Source organism: Heptranchias perlo, chromosome 17 (genome assembly GCF_035084215.1).
Source record: "Heptranchias perlo isolate sHepPer1 chromosome 17, sHepPer1.hap1, whole genome shotgun sequence".
Classification (NCBI taxonomy): Eukaryota; Metazoa; Chordata; class Chondrichthyes; order Hexanchiformes; family Hexanchidae; genus Heptranchias; species Heptranchias perlo.
In genome coordinates, this window is record NC_090341.1 from 52,652,232 (window position 1) to 52,677,018 (window position 24,787).

The 24,787-nt window shown below is 45.1% G+C and overlaps 1 protein-coding gene across 1 annotated transcript in view; it reads left to right on the forward strand.

Annotated features, from left to right (window-relative positions):
• Positions 1 to 24,787, forward strand: part of dnah1 (dynein, axonemal, heavy chain 1) — a 333,655-nt gene that overhangs the window by 233,824 nt on the left and 75,044 nt on the right. The window contains exons 56-63 of the mRNA XM_067999000.1: positions 6,948 to 7,115; positions 7,979 to 8,170; positions 9,831 to 9,962; positions 11,249 to 11,374; positions 14,838 to 14,957; positions 18,110 to 18,259; positions 19,239 to 19,399; positions 20,983 to 21,208. Coding sequence (XP_067855101.1) covers positions 6,948 to 7,115; positions 7,979 to 8,170; positions 9,831 to 9,962; positions 11,249 to 11,374; positions 14,838 to 14,957; positions 18,110 to 18,259; positions 19,239 to 19,399; positions 20,983 to 21,208 — 1,275 coding nt within the window. The remainder of the gene's footprint in view (positions 1 to 6,947; positions 7,116 to 7,978; positions 8,171 to 9,830; positions 9,963 to 11,248; positions 11,375 to 14,837; positions 14,958 to 18,109; positions 18,260 to 19,238; positions 19,400 to 20,982; positions 21,209 to 24,787) is intronic.

Consider the following 24,787-nt stretch of genomic DNA (forward strand, 5'->3'; position numbering starts at 1 on the left):
TCATTTTAGCACCCGCTATCAGGTGCATTCCTGGCGGGGGGGCTCCGAAAATCGGAGAATCCCGGAGTGGGACCGGAGCCCGGCTCCAACCCGCCCACTTCCGGGTTCCCCACTGACGCGCCGGCGTGCGCGCGCAGCCCCCACTGGTGGGAATCCCGCAGGCAATTAAAGCCAGCGGGATGCCACTTGACAATATTTATCTTGCTTGTTCAGGTCATTAACTGACCTGATTAAGGGATTATGTGAGGAGGGGTGGGATTTTATAGCAAACTGGGACTGTTTCCCATACTGGGGGAAACACTCCCAGTTCAAATGGACGTGTTGCAGCTGTCAGCCTGTGGCAGCTGCAAAGGTCCATTTGACAGGTGGAGCGGGGGGGTGGGGGAGACCCTCACTCATTGCAGGAGGCCACTCTGTCACTTGGGACAAAGTTTGGCCTCCACCACCCTCCTCCTGACAATCAAAGTCACCAACTTGCACACTTACCCCGGGGTCCAGAGACATGTACCTACTTTGCGGACCCCCTCAGATGTACATCTTCCAGATGGGGGCCACCGTAGCTGCATCATGACCTCCTCGGAGGGCGAACAGCATCACCAGCCTCGCCATCCACGCCGTCCACCTCTGACACGTGGAGCTCCACAACAGAGTGCTGTGACACACCCACCAAACAGGTTAACACCTCCATTAAAATAGCTGACAAAGGGCAACCGCAGAGAGAGATGCGTCGCAGAGGGCACTACCCTCGCCACAGGGTCCACAGACTGAGGCTCAGCTTCCTGGACCTCTCTGAGCAGCAGTGCACACGGAGGCTCAGAGTCACTCGACATGTAGTCGTGGACATCTGCATCCTCCTTCATGCCAAGCTGCTCCCGGCTGGCCCAAGCACCATCTTCTTACCTGTCGCTGTCAAAGTCACCACTGCCCTCAACAACTTCTCCTCCGCATCCTTCCAGGGTGCCACCGGGGACATCGCCTACGTCTCTCAGCCGTCTGCACAAAAGAGCCCTGCAAATACACCTACACCCACTCTGCAGTGACACAATGGGTGGCATCAGTTGTGGGTCTTCATTGTGATCCTCAGGAAAGGGCATTATTGCACAAACCAGACAAGATTCGCAAAGATGTGGCAGTAGTGGTGACAATATAATATGTAATGTGAGTTGGTCAGAAATTCAGTATCAGTAACAATCATGACAAACCCTCAAACACCCTTGTGCATCCCCTTCATGCTCACGACACGTTTGCCTTACGCTGCCTACTGCACATATGTGATGCATGCCCTGTGGCTGCAGCACAGGTAGTGGCAGGTTGAGTGAGACTGACCGTGAAAGAGATGCATGAGAGGGTGAGTATGAGATAGAGCCATGAGATTGTATGAGGATTGGGTTGAGTGGTAGTGGCGGGATGAGTACTGGCGAGGTGGGTAAGTGCAGGTAAGATGAGGATGAGGTTTGAGTGGGTATGAGGGGTGATGTGACAGAGTAGTGTTGGCAGTGCAGAAGGAGGTGTGGGGTGGGGGCGGTGATGTGGCAGACGGAGTGTAGGGGAATGAGTAAGTGTACTCACTTTGGCTGACCTACTGAGGTCATTGGAGCGCCTCCTGCACTGTATGCAGGTGCGTGATATGTTGGTGGTGCAGGTGACCTCCTCTGCCACCTCGAGCCAGGCCTTCCTGGTGGCAGAGGCAGGCCGCTTCCTCCCGCCCGCCGGGGGGAAGATCTCTGTCCTCCCTCTCCTCCTCACCCCATGTATTGATACCTGGAGTGAGGCATCATTAAACTGGGAGCAGCCTTCCCCCTGGGCTGCTCCATGCTGTAATTTTTTCTATTTGTTGCAGCATCTGTCAGTGGAGGACTGCCCCTTTAAATAGGGCTCCTCCAGCTGACAGATCTTACTCCACATGCGCAGCCCGCCCGATGCGCAGATCAGCAGTGGGGAACCCGGAAGACAAGGTAAGTGGATCCAATTGGGCTGCGGTTGCACGGGTGGCTACTCTGTCACATCACCCCTCATACCCACTCAAACCTCATCCTCATCTTACCTGCACTTACTCACCTCGCCAGTACTCATCCCGCCACTACCACTCAACCCAATCCTCACACAATCTCATGGCTCTATCTAATTTCATCGGGCGCGTTACTCACGCGCCGAATAGCCCCCCCCGCCGCGAACCCGCAGCCCTGGTAACATCGAACCCTTTATTTTTATTTCATCTTTCTCCTCTCCTCTCCTGAAGGCAGTGACTCTTGCTGACATACAGTTTCACGGCATTGGCTGCTGCAGTACCTCATTCAAGTGGCCATTCCTCATATGTGAGCCCAGACAATACATCCCCATGGGGTAAATGGGGTGCATCACAGTCAAGTCCTCACCTGATATTCTTTTCGACACACGAATTTGAATACTGCACCGTCAAATGAGAGAAAAAACACTTGGGTGTTGTCCATTCAACAGTTTAACATCATTGTTTCATTTCATCCCAATCCGTGGACACTACTGAGCTATCAAAGCAATATCCTCCTCTCCATAAATATAAGATAGTCACCAATAAATCCAGTAGGGAATTCAGGAGAAACTTCATTACCCAGAGAGTGGTTAGGATGTGGAACTTGCTACCACAAGGAGTCGTTAAGATGAATAGCATAGATGCATTTAAGGGGAAGCTGGATAAGCATTTGAGGGAGAAAGGAATAGCAGGGTATGCTGATACGGCGAGATGAAGTAAAGGGGGAGGAGGTTTGTGTGGAGCATAAACACTGGCATAGACCAGTTGGGCTGAATGGCCTGTTTCTGTGTCATAAATTCTATATAATTATCTGGCCCTCAGATTCCGCAGTGTTCTCATGATCTCTCATCATTACAGAACCCCCCCTCGGGAAAGGGCATAGACGGCTGTAAATAATCCATGTAAGATTCGGTCTCTTGCACAAAGAGGTTCGAGGATGTTTTGTTCCAAAATATAAAGGTTTTATTAAGAAGTTACAATGTAAGTAGTAAAGATGTTAAAATGCAAGAGTACAATTATAACATACTAAATAAGACGTTGGGAAAGAACCTGGCAAAGCTTAACACCAACAAGGTTCCGAGGCGATCGCTCTCGAAGGTCCATGTAGTAACACTTGAACAGTCCAGCCTCGCTCTGAAAATATTCTAAGTAGTACATAAGTCTCGACTTAGATACATTATAACCACCCATGAGTTTTTAACAGGACCTTGAGCCCCCCTCCTCACTTTTTGGGCCTGCACATCAATCATTCTTTCTGCCATATTCCACAAGAAGGTAGAAACAGACAACTAATGGTTTCTCATGATCCTATAAACAGTAAGATAATAATGGAGACATGATGGGGGTGAAATTGGGCCATGTAACACCCATTTTTGGGCGCTACGTGGACACCTAAATCCCAAAAATGGGGTCCGATATGCGCGCGCACACTTCCAATAGGAAGTGCACAGGATGCCATCTTGGTAAAGGGGTTTGCGTGCACGCCTAATAACCAGCGGCAACATGTGGAGTAGGGATATTATGACACGAATCAGTGTATAATGCTGATTTGAAGCCACTGCTGACATTTTGGAACGCCACACTCCAGCTCACACAGCTGAACATGATGTTAAATGGCATGAAGGACCCCCTACCAGCACTATTTAAAGGGATCATGAAGTACTTACAGGTTAGTTTGTGAATTATTTCTTCTGACTGCTGTTGCAAAAGTACGTGCTTTTGGAGTTTTCCTCTAATTGTCTAAAGTTTGAATACTCTACAGGGAATGGTGTGACTGGTCTTGCAGTATTTTTAGAGGCATTTAAAATATGGTGCTGAAAAAACTTGCTTCCAGACATGGCTGGCCTGGTGGGGCTTTTTCTGGGAATTGAACATGACTGGAAGAATGAAGAGAGGACAAACTGCTAGAAGAGGGAGGAGGAGGAGCAGGGCATTCAGCATATCCATATGTAAGGAGGGTTTTCTCTTACCTCAACTTCAGCGATGACCAGTGCATCAGACATCTTCGGTTCACAAAAGAGGTCATGACTGAAATTTGTTAACTCCTGCAGCCTCAAAGCAGAGCAAGGACATCTTTGCCTGTGGCTGTCAAGGTAACCGTGGCTCTTAATTTTTATGCCACTGGCTCCTTTCAGGCTGCGGCTGGAGGTATAAGCAACTTCTCGCAGTTTGCAGCACATTGCAGTATGAGGGGGGTAACTGAGGCTCTCTATACAATGAGAAACAATTCATCTCATTCCCACTTGCCAGAGACAAACAGGAGGAGCAAGCACGAGGTTTTGCTCGCATTGCAGGCTTCCACATGGTGCAGGGCGGCCATTCACTGCATGCACCTTGCCTTACGTGCTCCTCATCTGAACTTAGACATATTCATAAACAGAAAGGGAATCCACTCCCTCAATGTGCAGCTGGTGTGTGACCACACACAGCACATCATGCAAGTCAATTCCCACTATCATGGCAGCAGTCATGATTCCTTCATTCTGTGACAGTCCTCTGTTCCACCTATTTTTAACCAACACAGCAAGTCAAAAGCTGGCTACTGGGCGACATGTGCCTTTACTTTTCCTAGTGCTCCTACAAGGTGCTTACCGATGGCTGGAGCACAGGAGGTGAAAGGTTGCTGACCTTCAATTGAGGAGACTGCAGATGGCCTTGGAGGACACCTTGAGCGGTTCTGACCCTAGAAGGCTCGGCTTCAGACAGCACTATCTCATCTTGGGCTGTAGCAATCTGGGCTGGCTGGCTGAGAGGCAACAGCAAGGGCACTGGTGGAGTGGAGCAGGAATGCTATCATCCTGAGAGAGGACAGCAGGTTCCTCTTCCATGGAACCACTGCCACTCTTCCAGGGTGGTTCCTCAGCAATCCCGGTGATCTGTTAGAGAACAGATTGCTGGACTGCTGTGATGCCCTGGAAGCCCCTTTCAACAGTGGCATCCAGAGCCACAATGGCAGCAGTCTGAGCTTCCAAGGCAGCAGTCAGACTTTTGATGGCAGCTGTGACATCGGTCATCAGACCTGCATCATGGTGGGTTCCACGGGTGTGCTGATGGAGATGACCACTCGTTCCGTGTTGGGACGGATAGGCTTCAAGCTTAGCGCAAAGCCCTTTGCCAAGTTGGAGCTGGACTCCTCCATACTCCTTGATATTGTCCGCAGGCTTCCTGGCAGGCTTTCCAGTACTCCAAGCATTTGGTTGTGTATGCCGATCAGCCTTCTTCTGTAGCCTGGCCCATCGAGGTCCTCGTCTGACTCCTCAGTAGCAGAACTAGTGTGTGACTTTGCGTTCCGGCAAACTGGCACCCGTGGTATCGTTCCACAACCCCCCCCCCCCCCCCCGCCCTGGCTCCTGCGCACTTGTGCCCAGTGTCTCACCATGTGCAGATCCCTCCTCTATCCTTGCCTCTAAAGTATGTGCAGTGTCAGTCCCTGAGCTGGTGGCTGCGAGTGTAAGATCGCGTGAAGGTGCCTCTTCATCATCACTGTCTTCTTCCTCTGACCAGGAAGGTTCCAGTTCTTGGGTATCCGAAATGAAAAAGGGACAAGGGTTGGGTTGTGGTGAGCAGAGAGGAGAAAGTAAGAAGTACTTATACCATCTGCAGCTTATGAATCAGAAAAGATTGTGGGATGAGGGAGAAGTGGGAAGAGAGAAGGAGGATTAGGTACAGAGACCCTCATCATCGATCTCTCCAGTGTCACCAGTGGTCACGGCCTCAGCAATGTCCCTTCCCATGATAGCCAGCACTGTATCCTCCAGGGGGGGGTTCAACTGTGTCGGCGCAATTGTTCTCTAGTTGTTCATTGCTGCCTACTGTTATGCGCCACCTTCACCTGTGAGAAAGAGGGAACTGTGTCAGTGAGTGTCCTGCAAGATGTTTGGGTGATGTCGTTGTCATGGTGGAATAGCTACCACTGTGTATGTCAGCTGTGAGTTATGGGGGTGAGGCTTGCAACAGTGCTAAGTATGTGAAGGTGAGGTAAAGCCTATGAATTGAAGGGTTGAGTACTGATTGATAGAGATTGTTGGTAGGTGGATGATGCGGGTGTAGTGAATTGAGCAGTGGATGAGGCTAGTGGTGCAGTTGATCGGAAATGCCATTTGAAGATTGAACTCAATCACCTTGACAACTCGTGTCAGATCATTGAACTTTTTCCTGCGCTGCATCCATGGTCTTGGAGCTATGCTCCTGGCATTGATCTCTGCTACTTCCTCCCACTGCCTCCTGAGCATATATCTGGAGGACCTCCTGCGGATACAGGACATCCTTCTTTCTCTCCACCTCTTGCACCAAGGCCTCCAATGCATTATCAGGGAACCTTGGTGCATGTCTCTTGCATGTTCAGCCATTCTTCAATATATTACAGCACAGATTCAGTTCACAATTGACTTCCACCACTTCTTGCAGCCACAGTGCACCTCCCCTTTAAGAGGTGCAGGCTGCCTTTAAGTAGCGCTAGCTGCTCATGATATCGGGCCCCCTGCTGATGTGTGCAGCAAATGAACAGTGCAGGTAGTGCTGGCTGCAAGTGGCAATCATTTAAAACAGCAGGCAGCACAAATTTAACATGCTGCCTGCAGCGCAATGAAGCGGTGTGGCTTAATCGCGTACCGCGATCCGCACTCCCATTTTCGCCGGTCATCCAATTTAACTCCCGGTGTCTCATGGCACAGTATTCCTCAAGGGTGCACTAACTATACATGGTTGAAACAATCTTAACAGAAGGTTTGTTGATGCTCTTAACAGTCTTTAACAGAAAGCCTATAAATGCATTTTCTTAACAAGGTTAACAATATTCGACAGAAAGCCTAGAACGGCTGTTGAAGCCATTTCTCCAGGAGTTACAGTGGGAGGTCGGGAGACCCCCACCGAATTTCCAGGCCTCTGTTTCTCCATGTAAATGTAGTCATAACTGTCATGCGTTTTTATATCTCTCCAGGATAACATTCCCGATTCTGTAATCAAATCGATCCAACCATATATTGACAATGAGGACTTCATGCCTGCTGCTATTGCCAAAGTTTCGAAAGCCTGTACTTCCATTTGCCAGTGGGTTCGAGCCATGCACAAGTACCATTTCATCGCCAGAGCCGTGGAACCTAAAAGGGTACGTACCATCAGTTGTTACCTCTCAACTTCTTTTCAAAACTGTGCTTCTAATGTTTCAGAAAAGCTTGAACATAGACTAATAATAGATCGCTAATGTCTTGTTCTTTACGGTTTTTTCTTCTCCTTGTCCGTTTGAACGTCTCTTGTTGGGATAGTTTCACAGGTGGTAGTTGCCTTATGGTGCCTCACCCCATGCATGCAGCTGGAAAGTCAAAGTTGGTAGCTTATCTAACCATGGTTAGCATCGCAGTCAAGTCCAATCCTGCCCACACCCTTGATCTCTACCCATTGAGTCACTTGGTAGAGATCAAGGGGAGGAATTTTACCTGACTTTTCCCCCCTCCCTAGCCTATTCTAGGGGCACTGAGGATGGTTGTAGCACTTCAAGTCCTGCCCCAGTTGAAACCAGCTAACAGCATAGACCAGGGATTGCATCCAGTACTTCAGTGGTCTACGTGGCTCATTAACACAATGAGCAGTGCATTCACTCACTGAGTTATCAGTGTAGCATTCACTCACCGAGTTATTAAATGTGTAGCATTCACACTTCTGCCTCAGTAATGAATCTTAGTGATAAGGGGACAGATTTGCAATTTCAATAATAACAACAGCAGTTTGTGTTTTAAAAGGTCCTTACACTGAAGTATTGTAACTAAGTGAATGTCTATTTGTGTGGGGATATTGATTTTTAAATAATTCTTTATTATCCCCTATGTAACATATGTAGGATTACAGTGCAGTTAAATTTTATTATTGCAACAACACATGAGTTGTATAAGCTACTAAAACATTTGTGCAATTTTAAAGCAAAGTGTTAATCTGTTACGAGTACAATCAATTGATTTACTTTTTTTTACACAGCAAGCCCTCCGTGAAGCTCAAGAAGATCTGGCTGCGACTCAGAAGATCCTGGAGGAAGCAAAGGGCCGTCTGGAAGATGTGGAACTTGGGATAGCTGCTCTTGAAGCAAAGTACCTGGACTGTGTAGCAAAGAAAGAAGAGCTGGAAAATAAATGTGAGCAGTGTGAGCAGAGACTAATCAGAGCCGATAAGGTAATAAGCGCACAAAGTTCCACGTCACACCCATTTTAGTATTAGTGTAAGGAACTCTACCTTAAACCTGGGTAAAATGTGGGGGTTGAGCAGCTCTTCAGCTGCTTGAGAATGTAAACTAACCATCTGTGCAGCCCGTTAGTGTTGCAATATGTTGTAGTACTGAGCAATCTAATCGTATCCAACCTGCCCAATCATAGCCAGAGCATCTCTAGGAATAGCTTCTCTTCCCACCCCTGCACCTCTGGAGTCCCCAAGGATCTATCTTTGGTCCCATCCTGTTCCTCATCTACATGCTTCCCCTTGGAGATATCATATCCAAAGTCAGGTTCCTCATGTACGCTAATGACACTCAGCTCTACCTCACCATCACCTCTCTCAACCCTTCCGCTGCCTTTGTGTTGTCAGACTCAGTCCTGGATCGGTCAGTTTCCTCCAGTTAACCATTGCAAAGACCAAAGCCATTGTCTTCGACCCCCACCACAAACTTCGTACCCTTGCCATTGAATCCATTCCCCTCCCCGGCCACAGTCTCAGGTTGAACCAGATTGCTCGCAACCTCAGTGTCCTATTTGACCCCAACCTGAGCTTCCGACCCCATATCCTCTCAATCACAAGGACCACCTACTTCCATCTCTGTAACATCGCCCAACTCTGCTCTTACCTCAGCCCATCTCTGCTGCTGAAACCGTCATCCATGCTTTTGTCATCTCCAGACTCCGAGGAAATTCCCAGCCCTCTTTTCTGCCTGCAGTAAGTTTGATATTACAAAGTTACCCTCAGGCAAGGTAATCACCCCTTTCATTTCCAGACCCAGAAATTCAAGTTACAGTTTTACTGGACCACTTCACCAAAACTCTAAGAATGACTATCAAAATCTTGGTTTCCCATGATTGTTTCAATTGCATTTTTCTCTGTTTACCACTTTACGAATATGGTTATATTCGGAAAATGGCTTATTTCCAGTATTGAAGGGGGGAATGTTTTTAATAAATACAACTGACAGTCTGAGGGACGTCTTACCTTTTTGCCAGTGAATTTATTGGAAAATTTGGTGAGAAATGTTGGGCAGATAAAATCTGTCTAAAAAGCCTTTCCACTTGACATCTGAAAAATGAACTGACTTATGAGATTTCAAATAGCCAGCTGTAAATCAGCTCTGAATTCCAGTTCCTCAGCTAGGGACATGTTGTGGATGGAAACGGGGCAGAAACTAAAACAAATTACAAAAATAACCAGGCAGCTGGACAATAACTGAGTGGAAAGATCCATAAGGTAAATAACTCATCACAATTAAACAGGGTGCACGAGGCCTCAAATGACAGTTGTCGATATTAGTGGATGGTGGCTTAATTTAAACAGTTAATGCAGTCGTTAAAGTAGTGGGCAGAGGAATGTCATATCAACATGTTAAGCATTTGCCCACTCACTAATATCACCAATAACCATTTCTAACCTAATGAATCTTGGCAATTCACTAAAAGTTAGAAAACAATCAAAGTTCAGATTTCTGATGCTATTCAATAATTTCCTCTAGTTGTCTTTGTAAATTGAGTAAATATCTGACAATTATTTAAATCTTTATTTCTGGTTATTTGTAAGGACAATGTGTTCTTCTTCAGTATAAATTATGCCTTTCATTACATTTGGTTTTCCATAGCTTATAAATGGATTGTCAGATGAGAAAATCCGCTGGCAGGAAACTGTCCAGAACCTGAACTACATGATCAATAATGTAGCTGGGGATGTGCTAATCGCAGGAGGGTATGTGGCTTATCTGGGTCCTTTCACGGTGAGTAATACAAAACCATTCAGTTCACATCAAACAGAGCTTGTCTGTTAGTTCAGTGTGTGCACTAATGTTCCTTAATGTCACTCTAGCTCAGCATAATGCAAAGGGCACTTCCTTCTAACATTGTTACTTCTTGTACCATTGGAACATCACAGGGGCTCTTCCACCATCCATCGTGTATAGTCCATTCAACATAAACTCTCAATTTCATATTGGGCTAGAAATTACTCACCTGAGGACACCGTCCCATAATGGCGATCTCTCCAACCGCTGGCGAATCGATTGTACAAGTTCGCGAATGCGCAGTAAAACCCCAAAATCACGAACTTGCTCCCATTGGTTCGCTGGTGGTTTGACAGGTACCTATTAAAGGGCCACCTACGCTACAATCAATAAAATCAGGAAACATTCGTAAACTTACCCATCTGCCCAGCTGGAACGATGATATTTACGTCACCAAAAGATATACTGGAAAATACCAGCCCTACACTACTTTTTAAAAGCGCAGTGACTGTTAATGACTGCAAAACAACAAAAAATGTAATTTTAAAGATGTGGAATGTCAAATTACTCTTAATATTTTTTGATCATTAAAAAAAAAATTTTAAATTAAAAATTTAAGAAAACATTTTTAACTTTTAACGTCTAAGTTTCAGTTAATTAAATCATTTGCTTAGCTTTTTACAACAAGATATGTTAAATTTTTATTTACACTAACATAGACAAGTTCATTTAAATGAATGAATTTTACTTGCCTACTTGTGGGCGGGACTTCTCTTGACAGATTCTGTGGGCGTGGCTTCCATTCCCACAGAGTCTATCGGTACGAAGGAAGGTGTGCTGATATCACAGTGATGAATAGAAACAACATTTAAAGTGGAGCAAGTGGACATCAGAGACCACGAGGTAAGTATTTTCATAGTCTTTATCCGCAGGCTGTGCGGACAGCCTTGCCACGCCGGTCGGAGCAAGTTCCAGCCCAATATTCTTTTTTCAGATCACCTTAACAGTGGATACATGCTGTAAGCAGAATGCGCATTGGAGGTCGGGGAGTATAGGGCTTTTATCTACACTTTGGAGCACAAAAGCCCAGTTAGCTTGAGGTTTTAATAGATTTGGGAAAACAGAGTTGATAAACCGCACATCAGGTTTTAAGAGTTACCGAAGAAATGCATCGCACAGCTTAGGAGCTCCCAATGTAAGTTAGTTATATCATGTCATTTGGGTTTACCTTGTTACTACAACATTGCTATTCATTCTTTAAAATGCTTTGAATTAACTTTTAGGGAGAATATCGTACAGCAATGAATGATGAATGGCTGGAAGAATTTGTTGTGCTTGGTGTTCCTCACACAAAAGAATCCAATCTGATTGCAACATTAGGAGACCCCGTGAATATACGATCCTGGCAGGTAGGTCATTGTCCTCCATTTTAATTTGGTGACAGTTTGATCAGCTAGAACTCCCAGAGGTAACTTGTTAAAGTTGGCATACTGACGTACCTCAGCAATGTGCAAATAAAGTACAGCAAGGAAAGATAGGAAAATATTCCTGTGCACACATCTTGCTCAGACTGTTAGATATTAACACCAAGTGGAGGTACCACTCTGCCCCACTGTGAGAAGAAGTCAGAGAATGAGACATCCTGGCCTGTGCTAACATATTTCATCGTGGGTGATTATAGAGGCCTGGAAGCAAAATGCCTGCCAGTGAAGAAACTTCAAGAGATGCAGAGCTTTTCATTTTAGGAGGGAGGAAGACCTGGGGGACCATTTTGACTTTGGACGATAGTGTAAAACGCGCGATATCAGCTCACTCACCCATTAAACGTCTTTCCCTTGACGTCAATAGAAATGAAAATCGGGAGTGGTGTTTAACATTATCGTCTAAAGTTAAAATTACCCCTGTGGGGTTTTATTAATCGATGGTATGGAAAAATATTCTATGGCCAATATTGTTCAGTCAAAGAAATAAATCTGCAAATACAGCAAGCCACAAACTGAGTCTAAAGTGGTACTGCTAGGAACTCATTGACACACACAATACTTCATTATCTTGGCAGCTTTCAAAATTCCTGCAATATGAGTGATGGCTATACAGCATTGTGACCCAGTACCAGTCTATAAAACCTAGAAATGACTGCTGCACATATTAGCAGAAGAGCGTCTGAATGACGTTCCTCTGTCAACTATTTTAACGCGGGTGTTAACTCACTTATTTGAACTGGGCTAATGGCCCACCACAATAATTTGCATGAGGCTGACCCCTGGAAATTCACCGGGGTCAGTGACAAGGCAAGGGCCCTGGCACACTTGTGGTGATGTTACCAGCGGAATGTAACTTCTTGTCTCATATCTTCAGGTGAGCTGTCGATGATCACTGATATTACAAATAACAGGGTAGGTTGTCTGAATTTGGTGCAGGGGGCTCCCACGACTGCAGCGTCTGTTGGAGAGACTCAATGACACTAAGTTAAAACATTTTGAAATAATTTCCACAGGAACCCAGTTTATCATCATCTTATTTATAACTTGACTCCAGAGTTCTCGTGATCTGCTGTCATTAATGGACCACCTATATTAGAAAACTGCCTTTCCTGTTGCAGCATTGTGGTGCAGAGTTTACATGGAGTGCAGTATTAGGGAGGAGATCCCAGCTGCATTGGGCCAGTAGAAGTGAGCGGATCCCCAGATCAGCAGTGGATGTATTAGGGTTTCTGTTGATACCTTTGTGATCCTGTGATTTGCCTTCACTTGGCTATGAATGTCTTGAAGTGTCTTTACAATGCAGCTGATGACAGACGCGTGCTTCTCCCTCTGTGGGCTGCACTCCTTGGTCCAAATGAACCAACCTACTCGGAATCTGCAGCATCGCAGACCCGCAAAAGAGGTGGATCAAATCCACTGTGAGTTAAAGCTACCTGATCCTGTAAAGTAAATGTGGGGAGCCGATCCCCTACTTTTGCATTCTTTATTAATCGTGATATTTGGAGCCTCCATCTGTATTTTGTTCTCTGGCATTTCCACTCTGGGGACCCTGGCGCTGGAGACAAGCTCAGAGCACAGAGGGGGGCTGCAATGAAACTTCCTTTCACAGTGGTTTTCTGGGGGAAGGGTTGAGATGTGATTGTCCTGGAGACTATGGGGATAATTTTAACCCGCCCCGGGGGTTAAATTGTTAAAAATGGGAAACCTGACCCCAACTCGCCACGAACGCGCCTACTTCCAGTTTTACCAAGGAGGGCTGCGAGACAGCCGAGTAACCCGCTTTAGATATTATAATATATTAATGAGGCTTCATGCCTCAGATTTTGTCAGCGATTTGAAGTTAATGCCTCCAGCACAAGTTTCCCGGGGCTCGGGAAACCTGGCAACTAAAGGGAAACGAGAACTGCCGAATCCAGGAGATAAGTGCTTTTATCGCTCTGCTTGTTGGCCAGCAGGAGCGGGAATGCTTCCCTCCAGTCCCCCAAGCAAACCTGACGCGATCTTCTGACCCCCCCACCCCCGTCGCAATCAGCTGACTCCCCTCACGAGCTCTTTACTCCCCCGCCCCCCCCCCCACACGATCTTCAGAACCCTCCTGTGATCCGATCTCTCTTTCCTCCCCGCCCCCCCGCCCCCAGCCCCGGCAAACTTTTGACCTCCCCCGTTATCCACCAGCACCCCGCTCCCCACCACGATCCCTCCCTCCCTCTCTCCTCTCCAGTCCCCGGCTCCAGCCTTGTACAGCAGGCTTTCCTGCCTGCCAGCCAGCCAGCCTCTCAATTTGGCCGGCTGCCGGGTGGGAAACTGAGTAAAAAAAAAATTCTAATGCGTTCTTGCTGTTAAATTCGGCAGTACCTCCGTCTTTCCCGTATTTCCAGGTTTCCTAGCCGCTGACAGGTGCCCCGCTCTATTCCCGTCTCCCTGTAAATATCGGGGCCTGTGGAAATAATGAAAGAGAGAACTTGCATTTATATAGCACCTTTCACGTCCTCTGGACATCTCAAAGTGCTTTACATAGGCAAATGCAGCAACTAATTTGTGCACAGCAAAATCCCACAATGTGATAATGACAAGTTAATCTGTGTTTGGTGTTGGTTGAGGGATAAATGTTGGCCAGGATGCTGGATTTCAATGCCTGATTTAGCTCCTCAGGGTAGGCGTCAATATCTGGAGCTGCATTTTTATTTTCTCGTATCACATTAACAATGGGTTTTTCGTGATCAGATCTCTCCATGGAGCCCAGTAACACTCTGAAGAATGGGCTCAATGGAATAAGTAAATGGGACAAAGTGTCAGCTGGAGGTCAGTCTCCTAAGGTGGGAGCAGTTTTTAGGTTGTGTGTATGGAAGTGCCTTCACTGTTGCAGTATTGTCGTGAAGCTTTGTTGAATTGTTGTTTTGGAAGTGCTTTGATCCATGTTCTATCTGTAATCTGTTTTATCTTCTTGTAGTTTGTTGAAGCTTGACCTTGAACTTTGTTTCTTGCCTCTGTTGCAGATGAAACCTCACTCTTCATATTCCAACATTACTTTGGTGTGTAAATACTCAGGGGGTTAACATTGGAACAAGAACAGGCCATTCAGCCCCTTGTGCCTGTTCAGCCATCAATTAAATCATGGCTGATCTGTACCTCAACTCTATTTACCTGCCCTTATTCCATATCCCTTCATACCCTTACTTATCAAAAATCTATCGATCCAAGTCTTGAAAGATTCAATTGACCCCCAGCATCCACAGCCTTTTGGGGGCAAGAATTCCAAATCTCCACTACCCATTGTGTGAAGAAGTGCTTCCTGATTTCACTCCTGAATGGCCTTGCTCTAATTTTAATATTATGCCCCCTTGTTCTGGATTGCACGCTATTTACCGGCATATCTTCTATTTCACAGATTGCAGGTCTTCCCAAAGATGCTCTGTCAGTGGAAAATGGAGTAATCACACAGTACGCTCAACGATGGCCACTGTTTATTGATCCACAAGGTCAAGCAAATAAATGGATAAAAAATTTGGTAAGGGTAATCCGTATAGCCATGTAAGACACTGACTGACAGAAAGACTCGACACCTCACACTGTAGTAAAGACTGATCGGCTTGGCTCAGTACTAGGAGTATAAGATATGAAACATATCACAGTACGATTGGCAACTGTTTTAGTTATCATGGAGGTGTAATCTGAGTTCACTCTGACACTGGGAGCGTCGCCTGCCAACTGCACATATTGGACAATTGAGGACAGCATGCTTGCGATTCCCTGATATCCATGGACAGCGGGTGATGCTTACTGCCAGTTGTACAAACTTGGAATACCGTCTCTTAAAAGTGTTGCAGATGTGACTTCCTGTTGACTCAGTTGGTAGATGTACAGCCCAGTGTAATGCTGAGCTGTACAAAACAGGACGGCACAAGATTCGATCCATGGTCCCAGCTAGAGTGATAGTAGGCATGCTAGAATTGGTCTTAGGGTCCCTGTACTGAGAAGGGAAAAATCTGCCAGCTGTCCTCCTAAACAGCTATCCAGCAGTTTTGTATGTGTGGATGTTAAGCCACCCACAGTTAACACTCACTGCCTGGGCTCACAAATGAAAATGGCAACTTGAGTAAGGTACCAGAGGGAAACTGGCACACGAGTAACTGTACCCATTATGGGCCAGTGTCTCTGTGAGAGTAGGGGAGAAAATTGAAAGAAAAGGTATTACAAATGTACATCCAATTATATCACTTGTACAACTAAACTTGTTGTATACTGTTTATGGTATTGGACTAGCAATCCAGTGGTTGACAGTTCAAATCCTACCATGGTAAGTTGTGAAATTGAATAGACTATGAAAACTGCTGTTTTCTTGTAAAAACCCAACTGGTTCACTAATCTCTTTCAGGGAAGGGAACCTGCCACCATTACCTGGTCTGACCTGCATGAGTCCAGTCCCACACTACATTGATGACACTTAACACCCTCGGCCTGGCTTTGCAAGCCACTCAGTTGCCCAAACAATCGCTACAAAGTAGAAGGCCTACATTATCTCAATAGATGGCCTTCTCAGGGCAACGAGAGATGGGCAATAAATGCGGCCACATGCCGCGAACAAATAAAAAAAACCCTAAAGTATCCATAAAATGAAAAAGATATTTCTGTGGTAATGTGGTATAAGATTTTTATTGGTTTTATTTCTGTACACAACCCTCAGGTGGTTGGAAGGAATCCAGCATCTGTAGGCCCTTATATTTTGTTTCGGGCTATCACTAAAGCAAAAGATAGTGCCAGCGCCCCCCCCCCCCGCCTCACCTTAAAATGAACCCACCCATTCCGGTAGCTGTCACTCATACCAGGCCTGGTCACACATCCCCATTCTAGAGCCTGGCCTACTCACATTATCCCTGAAAACGGGTTCTGTTAGAGCCCAATCCCTTATGCTGTTATTGAGTGAGATAACTGGAAATATGTTAGAGTCACGGTAGCGACTTGTAAGTATGTTTTATGTGCTAAAAGTGCGAGTTAGAAGCAACCTGGAAAGAGACATTTTGTGCAATACACTCTCAGATACTCTTGTGAATGAAGTCATTGGGTAGTACTAGTCTAGGCAAGAAAATGATCCCTTTACAACATACAGAACACTTCAGAAATGTAAGAAGCAGCTGAATGACTAGAGTATCAGACCACTGACAGGGTGATGGTTGTAACCGATTCTCTTTCCTTTGAACTAAAAGCCATCATAGCTTGCTGTGAAATAAAAACCACACATGTCTATCAGCACCTGAGGGAGAACGGAACCCTTCACCAGAACCCAAAACGTTAACCTGTCTTTTCTTTCAGATGCTGACTGACCCATTGTGTATTTTTAACATTTTCTGTTTTTGTGTCAAATTCCTAGCATTAAAAGGAGTCCATTTTCACTTTTGGTGATGGTGGAAAACTGGTAGTGGTGGATCAGCTGCCTGTTATGCACACCGCCCGATATTTCCTTTCAAATGACTTCAATGGAAATAAAATCAGGCGGGGCATATAACTGAGGCCGATCCACTGCCCCTGCCACAAGTGAAAATTACCCCCGTAGATTTCCTTTAGAACTCGCTTGGGTCTGCCTTGCTTGCATTATGGGTGTTTCACACTCCTGATTGGCATTCTGCAGGCATCATCACCAGTGTGAGATCTGATAAGTAATGATTCTTTAAAATAGCCTCAATTAACACCTTACGATAGTCGTCTCCAGACTATTCTAACTAAAATTATAAAATTGACTCGGTAGCCACAGTGATACATTTTACACTTAAAAGACACTGACCGGGAATTTCCTCACAGCTGCTCCTGCTCCATTGCAATAACTCTTTGCGTAAACGGGGATTCCACCGCACTTCTGGCGAAGTTATGTCGGCGGAGTAGGAGCAGCCGCGAGGAAATTCCCGGCCACTGGATCAGTCTTATTCTCCGCTGGCTAAAATTTATATCCAACTCGTGTCCCAGCAAAACATTTAACGTGTGTCAGAGCATCACAAAAGACAGATCTATAAACCTGGCACTGCCAAATCCATCGTGTTAGAATAACTGGGAAAATGTATTAGGAAAGAGTAACCAATGAGTGCAGAAGGTGGGAACGTAGGAAATTCAATGCTGAATGCTGAATTAAATCTTTTATAGAAATTTATCTATTAATCCCCCCCCACCTTAACGATGTGCAATAGTTGAAGGATTCTTGCCCAACAGAACAAATTGAAAATGTTTGTTTTTTTAAAATAGAATTCACACTCCCTGGTAGAGTTTCACCTACTGGTCCTTCCTGAATGTACTCCAGGGCTGCACTGACTTCCACGCCCAAATTTCCGATATATGCTCCATGCCAGGAATGTAAATTTGTTAAGTCTGCCCTTAGAAAGCTACAAAATCCTGGTGTAGTACGCTACACACTACACGATGCCATTCTCCATCTGATCTAAACCACATCTCATAGATGTGCTCTGTGCCCAAATACCGCTCCCCCAGCGTGCCATCCTGCTAGTTCCTATTGCTGATCCAATCATCATAAAAAGTAAAGTACTGGTACTACTACAAAGCACCATTTGACTACATCACTCCAAAAAACTCAAGGGCAAATGCTGCTGGAATAGAGCAGGCCTCCTGTCCCCAGGAAACCAGTCTAATCAGTTTGACTCATCTTGTTCACTTTAGGAAAAAGATCAAGGATTAGATATTTTCAAGATAACTGACCGTGACTTCCTACGGAGTCTGGAGAATGCCATCCGTTTTGGGAAGCCGTGTCTGATGGAGAACGTGAGGGAGGAGCTGGATCCAGCTCTGGAACCCGTACTGCTGAAACAGGTACTAGAAAATGAGCAGACACACACTGGTGGAAATGTTCCGATTGTGCGTTCCCAGCACACGGGGCCTCACTCACCAGGAGCACACGTTCGGGAAGTCACGCGCTGCAGCTATTGGTTGCCCATTCGTAATGAATGGAAAATCGTGGGCTACACCCGTGCAATTTCTTGACATGTGACGTCAGCCCGTGACGCTCCACACTGGGAGCATGCAGCCCGAGACGAGTGGTCGTAAGACCACAGGTTTAACAGTGATACTCAGTTGCACCAACAAGATTAATTTCGGCTAACTTCTGAATAAAACTTTTTCATAGTTTGAACTGGACATTAAAATTTTTTTTTCTAAAAAAGAAAAATGGCATTTAGTCACTCCCAATTCAGAAAAAGATGTGTATCATAGGATTAAATATTGTATGTAGTGGAGCGCCCAAAAACTACACGCAGCTTTGAGTTCATAATCCAATGTATTTACACATATTTGTCACACAAATAGAAATGCTCCATGGTTATTTTTTTCCCAGTGAGATGGCACAGTGCCTGGTCAATGTGGAGTCCGTGGGGCTAATCTTTTACCTTCACCATCTGGGCAGTAAACAGGCTGAGCCTGCTCGCCCGTTATAGAACCCACCCGGTTTTTATTTCCATTGTGATTGTGAATACTTCTCTCATTTTATGGAGTAATTTTTTTTTTAAATAAGTCATTTGGCAGCCTCTCCTCACTTCACTGGAAGATTGTTATGATTGGCTGGTTCTCGGATCTGGTACAATTTTGCACCAATTACACCTTCTGAGAACACAGTTGCACCTGCCATTCACCAGTGATAATGCCGTACTGTGTATCTTGGGTACATTTTGTTGGAACGTAAGTAATTTTATGTCAACTAAAGCTTAAAGCTAACCTGAGAAAAAATATGACACAGCTACTTGTGTGTAAAATGTGTGGTCTTAGTCTCATCAAAGCATTTTCTTCTGCTTTCTAGACCTATAAACAGCAGGGCAGTACAGTCATAAAGCTGGGAGATGCCATTATCCCTTATCACGAAGACTTTAAAATGTACATCACCACCAAGCTGCCCAATCCTCACTACACTCCTGAGATATCAACAAGGGTCACTCTCATTAACTTCACACTGTCTCCAAGGTGAATAACTTGGTCTTTGTCATATCTGTGATGTTGCTGCACCTGAGTGTGTTTGAAATATTTGGAGCAGTTACATTGTCGAGATTATTTAGATAAGGACGCACCATTTGGATAAATGTCCCAACCAAAAGATTATTCAGTTGTAGGACTTTTTTCCATGTTGAACATGAGGAGAAGGCCCTTAGGTCTATTGAAGCTTAGCCCAACTATGCCATGCTTGCATAGTTGCTAGCAGCTGTGCACGAACAGGCCTGTGGATGACTCCACCTTCTGACCTGCCCCCAGGGAAGCGCCCGTCCTCTGCTCAGCACCCCTCTCACAACACCATGACTCAGATGGAAGCTCAGCGGAATGGCAATGCCATCACACCGTCAGCACGCTGTCACAGCACAGCCCTAGAGCCTTGACTAATGTTAACAAACTGCTCCGTGGTTGCTCTGTGTGGCACTGAGTAACGCAGCCCAGAATTCACCATGTTTGACCAAGCTCTGTGCTGAGTTAGCATATCTCAGCTAAGGCAGCAGTGGGGGTACTACAATTAGCCTCAGTGCTGACGGGTTTAGGAAGCAGAACAATCTGCTGTTTTCTAGCAAGTCCTGCTGGAAAGTGCCTATATGTGGCTGTCAGCCCCCACTATCGTCCTCTCTGGAGTCAAATAGCCTGTTGACATTCGCTGTGTAGGTTCGCACATGAAGAATAGACGTTTGAGCAAGGACCAGAGGCAGCCGGTGTCTGTGGAACCATGCAGAATAAGTTAGTATGTTCACTCAGTTCCCAGGTGCAAAGGAGAAGGAAAAGAATATTTAAAAAGGTACTAATGATGACACCATCAGGGAACCATTAGAGGAATGAAATAGTATGAGGGACTGAATGGACAACGCTATTAAAATACGATTACTGATACATGCTGTGATGTTATTACTGCTATTAGCTGAGCTCTGTCACATCAACTTGTTCAGTGCCTTCACCAAGTCCATTCCACAGTGTTGTCAGTACTCAGTGTTAAAACAAAAATATTTAAGACACTTCCTGATCCCTTCAATTCCCACATACAATTCCCATCCTTCCACAGGAGAATATCACCTGGATACTGTTACTTTAAGAAAATTCATACCCTGGGTGGTCAGGTAACTTTCCACCACTCTATTACGGAATCGATCAGAGGCAGTCATTCAATTCCTTTTCTCCATTCAGAGGAAGCAATCCTAGATATCTTGTTTCCCACACCAGTGAAAAGTTCGGTTGATGTTTGTCAGTTCTGTGTATGCTGGTTAGAAGATTCAAGTTCTGTCTTTCAGCCCCTTCAAGCATAAAGAGGAACTTTCACTGAAAAATTTCAATTTCTGACATGTCATTTTTTGATTTGCGCTAATTTGCCATTTTTATCAAGTAGTCAAATTAGGAATAAGGTAAAATCTTATAAATGAAAACAATAAATTGTGATTCGGATTCTTTTACTCAGAGTGAAAATGTAGAAACATTTTTAGACTTGAAAAAGCACAATAAGAATAATACTTGGAATTCAATTGGAAGATCATTGACTTTTTTGTGTGGAACTTATAAATTGTGTCTTAATGCCGCAGTGGTCTGGAAGACCAGCTCCTGGGTCGTGTGGTGGCACAAGAGCGTCCTGATCTGGAAGAAGCCAAGAATCAGCTGATCATCAGCAATGCTAAAATGAGGAACGAGCTGAAAGAGATAGAGGATCAGATACTTCTGCGTCTGAGCTCCTCTGAGGGCAATCCTGTGGATGATGTGGAGTTAATCAAAGTCCTCGAGGCTTCTAAAGTTAAAGCGGGAGAAATCAAGGTCGGTATCAGCAGTTTTGTCTGGTTAGAAGTGGACAGTTTCAACTGTTCTCAAATGAAACGTGAGAAATATTAAAGCTTCTACATGCGCACACATACATACACACTGCACACTACACACACATACATACACACTGCACACTACACACACATACATACACTGCACACTACGCACACATACATACACACTGCACACTACGCACACATACATACACACTGCACACTACACACACATACATACACTGCACACTACACACACATACATACACACTGCACACTACGCACACATACATACACACTGCACACTACACACATACATACACTGCACACTACACACACATACATACACACTGCACACTACGCACACATACATACACACTGCACACTACACACACATACATACACTGCACACTACACACACATACATACACTGCACACTACGCACACATACATACACTGCACACTACGCACACATACATACACACTGCACACTACACACACATACATACACTGCACACTACACACATACATACACACTGCGCACTACACACATACATACACTGCACACTACGCACACATACATACACACTGCACACTACGCACACATACATACACACTGCACACTACACACATACATACACACTGCACACTACACACATACATACACACTGCACACTACGCACACATACATACACACTGCGCACTACACACATACATACACACTGCACACTATGCACACATACATACACACTACACACATACATACACACTGCACACTACGCACACATACATACACACTACACACATACATACACACTGCACACTACACACACATACATACACACTGCACACTACACACACATACATACATACACACTGCACACTACACACACATACATACACCACACTACGCACACATACATACACACTGCACACTACGCACACATACATACACACTGCACACTACGCACACATACATACACACTACACACATACATACACACTGCACACTACACACATACATACACACTGCACACTACGCACACATACATACACACTACCACTACACACATACATACACACTGCACACTACGCACACATACATACACACTGCACACTACACACACATACATACACACTGCACACTACACACATACATACACTGCACACTACGCACACATACATACACACTGCACACTACGCACACATACATACACACTGCACACTACGCACACATACATACACACTGCACACTACGCACACATACATACACACTGCGCACTACACACATACATACACACTGCACACTACACACATACATACACACTGCACACTACGCACACATACATACACACTACACACATACATACACACTGCACACTACACACATACATACACACTGCACACTACACACATACATACACACTGCACACTACGCACACATACATACACACTACACACATACATACACACTGCACACATACATACACACTGCACACTACGCACACATACATACACACTGCGCACTACACACATACATACACACTGCACACTACACACACATACATACACACTGCACACTACGCACACATACATACACACTGCACACTACGCACACATACATACACACTGCACACTACACACATACATACACACTGCACACTACGCACACATACATACACACTGCGCACTACACACATACATACACACTGCACACTACACACATACATACACACTGCACACTACGCACACATACATACACACTACACACATACATACACACTGCACACTACACACATACATACACACTGCACACTACACACATACATACACACTGCACACTACGCACACATACATACACACTACACACATACATACACACTGCACACTACGCACACATACATACACACTGCGCACTACACACATACATACACACTGCACACTACACACACATACATACACACCGCACACTACGCACACATAAATACACACTGCACACTACACACATACATACACACTGCGCACTACACACACATACATACACTGCACACTACGCACACATACATACACACTGCACACTACGCACACATACATACACACTGCACACTACACACATACATACACACTGCACACTACGCACACATACATACACACTGCGCACTACACACATACATACACACTGCACACTACGCACACATACATACACACTACACACATACATACACACTGCACACTACGCACACATACATACACACTACACACATACATACACACTGCACACTACACACACATACATACACACTGCACACTACACACACATACATACATACACACTGCACACTACACACACATACATACACTGCACACTACGCACACATACATACACACTGCACACTACGCACACATACATACACACTGCACACTACGCACACATACATACACACTACACACATACATACACACTGCACACTACACACATACATACACACTGCACACTACGCACACATACATACACACTACACACATACATACACACTGCACACTACGCACACATACATACACACTGCACACTACACACATACATACACACTGCACACTACGCACACATACATACACACTGCACACTACACACATACATACACACTGCACACTACGCACACATACATACACACTGCACACTACACACACATACATGCACACTGCACACTACACACATACATACACTGCACACTACGCACACATACATACACACTGCACACTACGCACACATACATACACACTGCACACTACGCACACATACATACACACTGCACACTACGCACACATACATACACACTGCACACTACACACATACATACACACTGCACACTACACACACATACATACACACTGCGCACTACACACATACATACACACTGCGCACTACACACATACATACACACTGCACACTACGCACACATACATACACACTGCACACTACACACATACATACACACTGCACACTACACACATACATACACACTGCACACTACGCACACATACATACACACTACACACATACATACACACTGCACACTACACACATACATACACACTGCACACTACACACATACATACACACTGCACACTACGCACACATACATACACACTACACACATACATACACACTGCACACTACGCACACATACATACACACTGCGCACTACACACATACATACACACTGCACACTATGCACACATAAATACACACTGCACACTACACACATACATACACACTGCACACTACACACATACATACACACTGCACACTACACACATACATACACACTACACACTACACACATACATACACACTACACACATACATACACACTGCACACTACACACATACATACACACTGCACACTACACACATACATACACACTGCACACTACGCACACATACATACACACTACACACATACATACACACTGCACACTACGCACACATACATACACACTGCGCACTACACACATACATACACACTGCACACTACACACATACATACACACTGCACACTATGCACACATAAATACACAC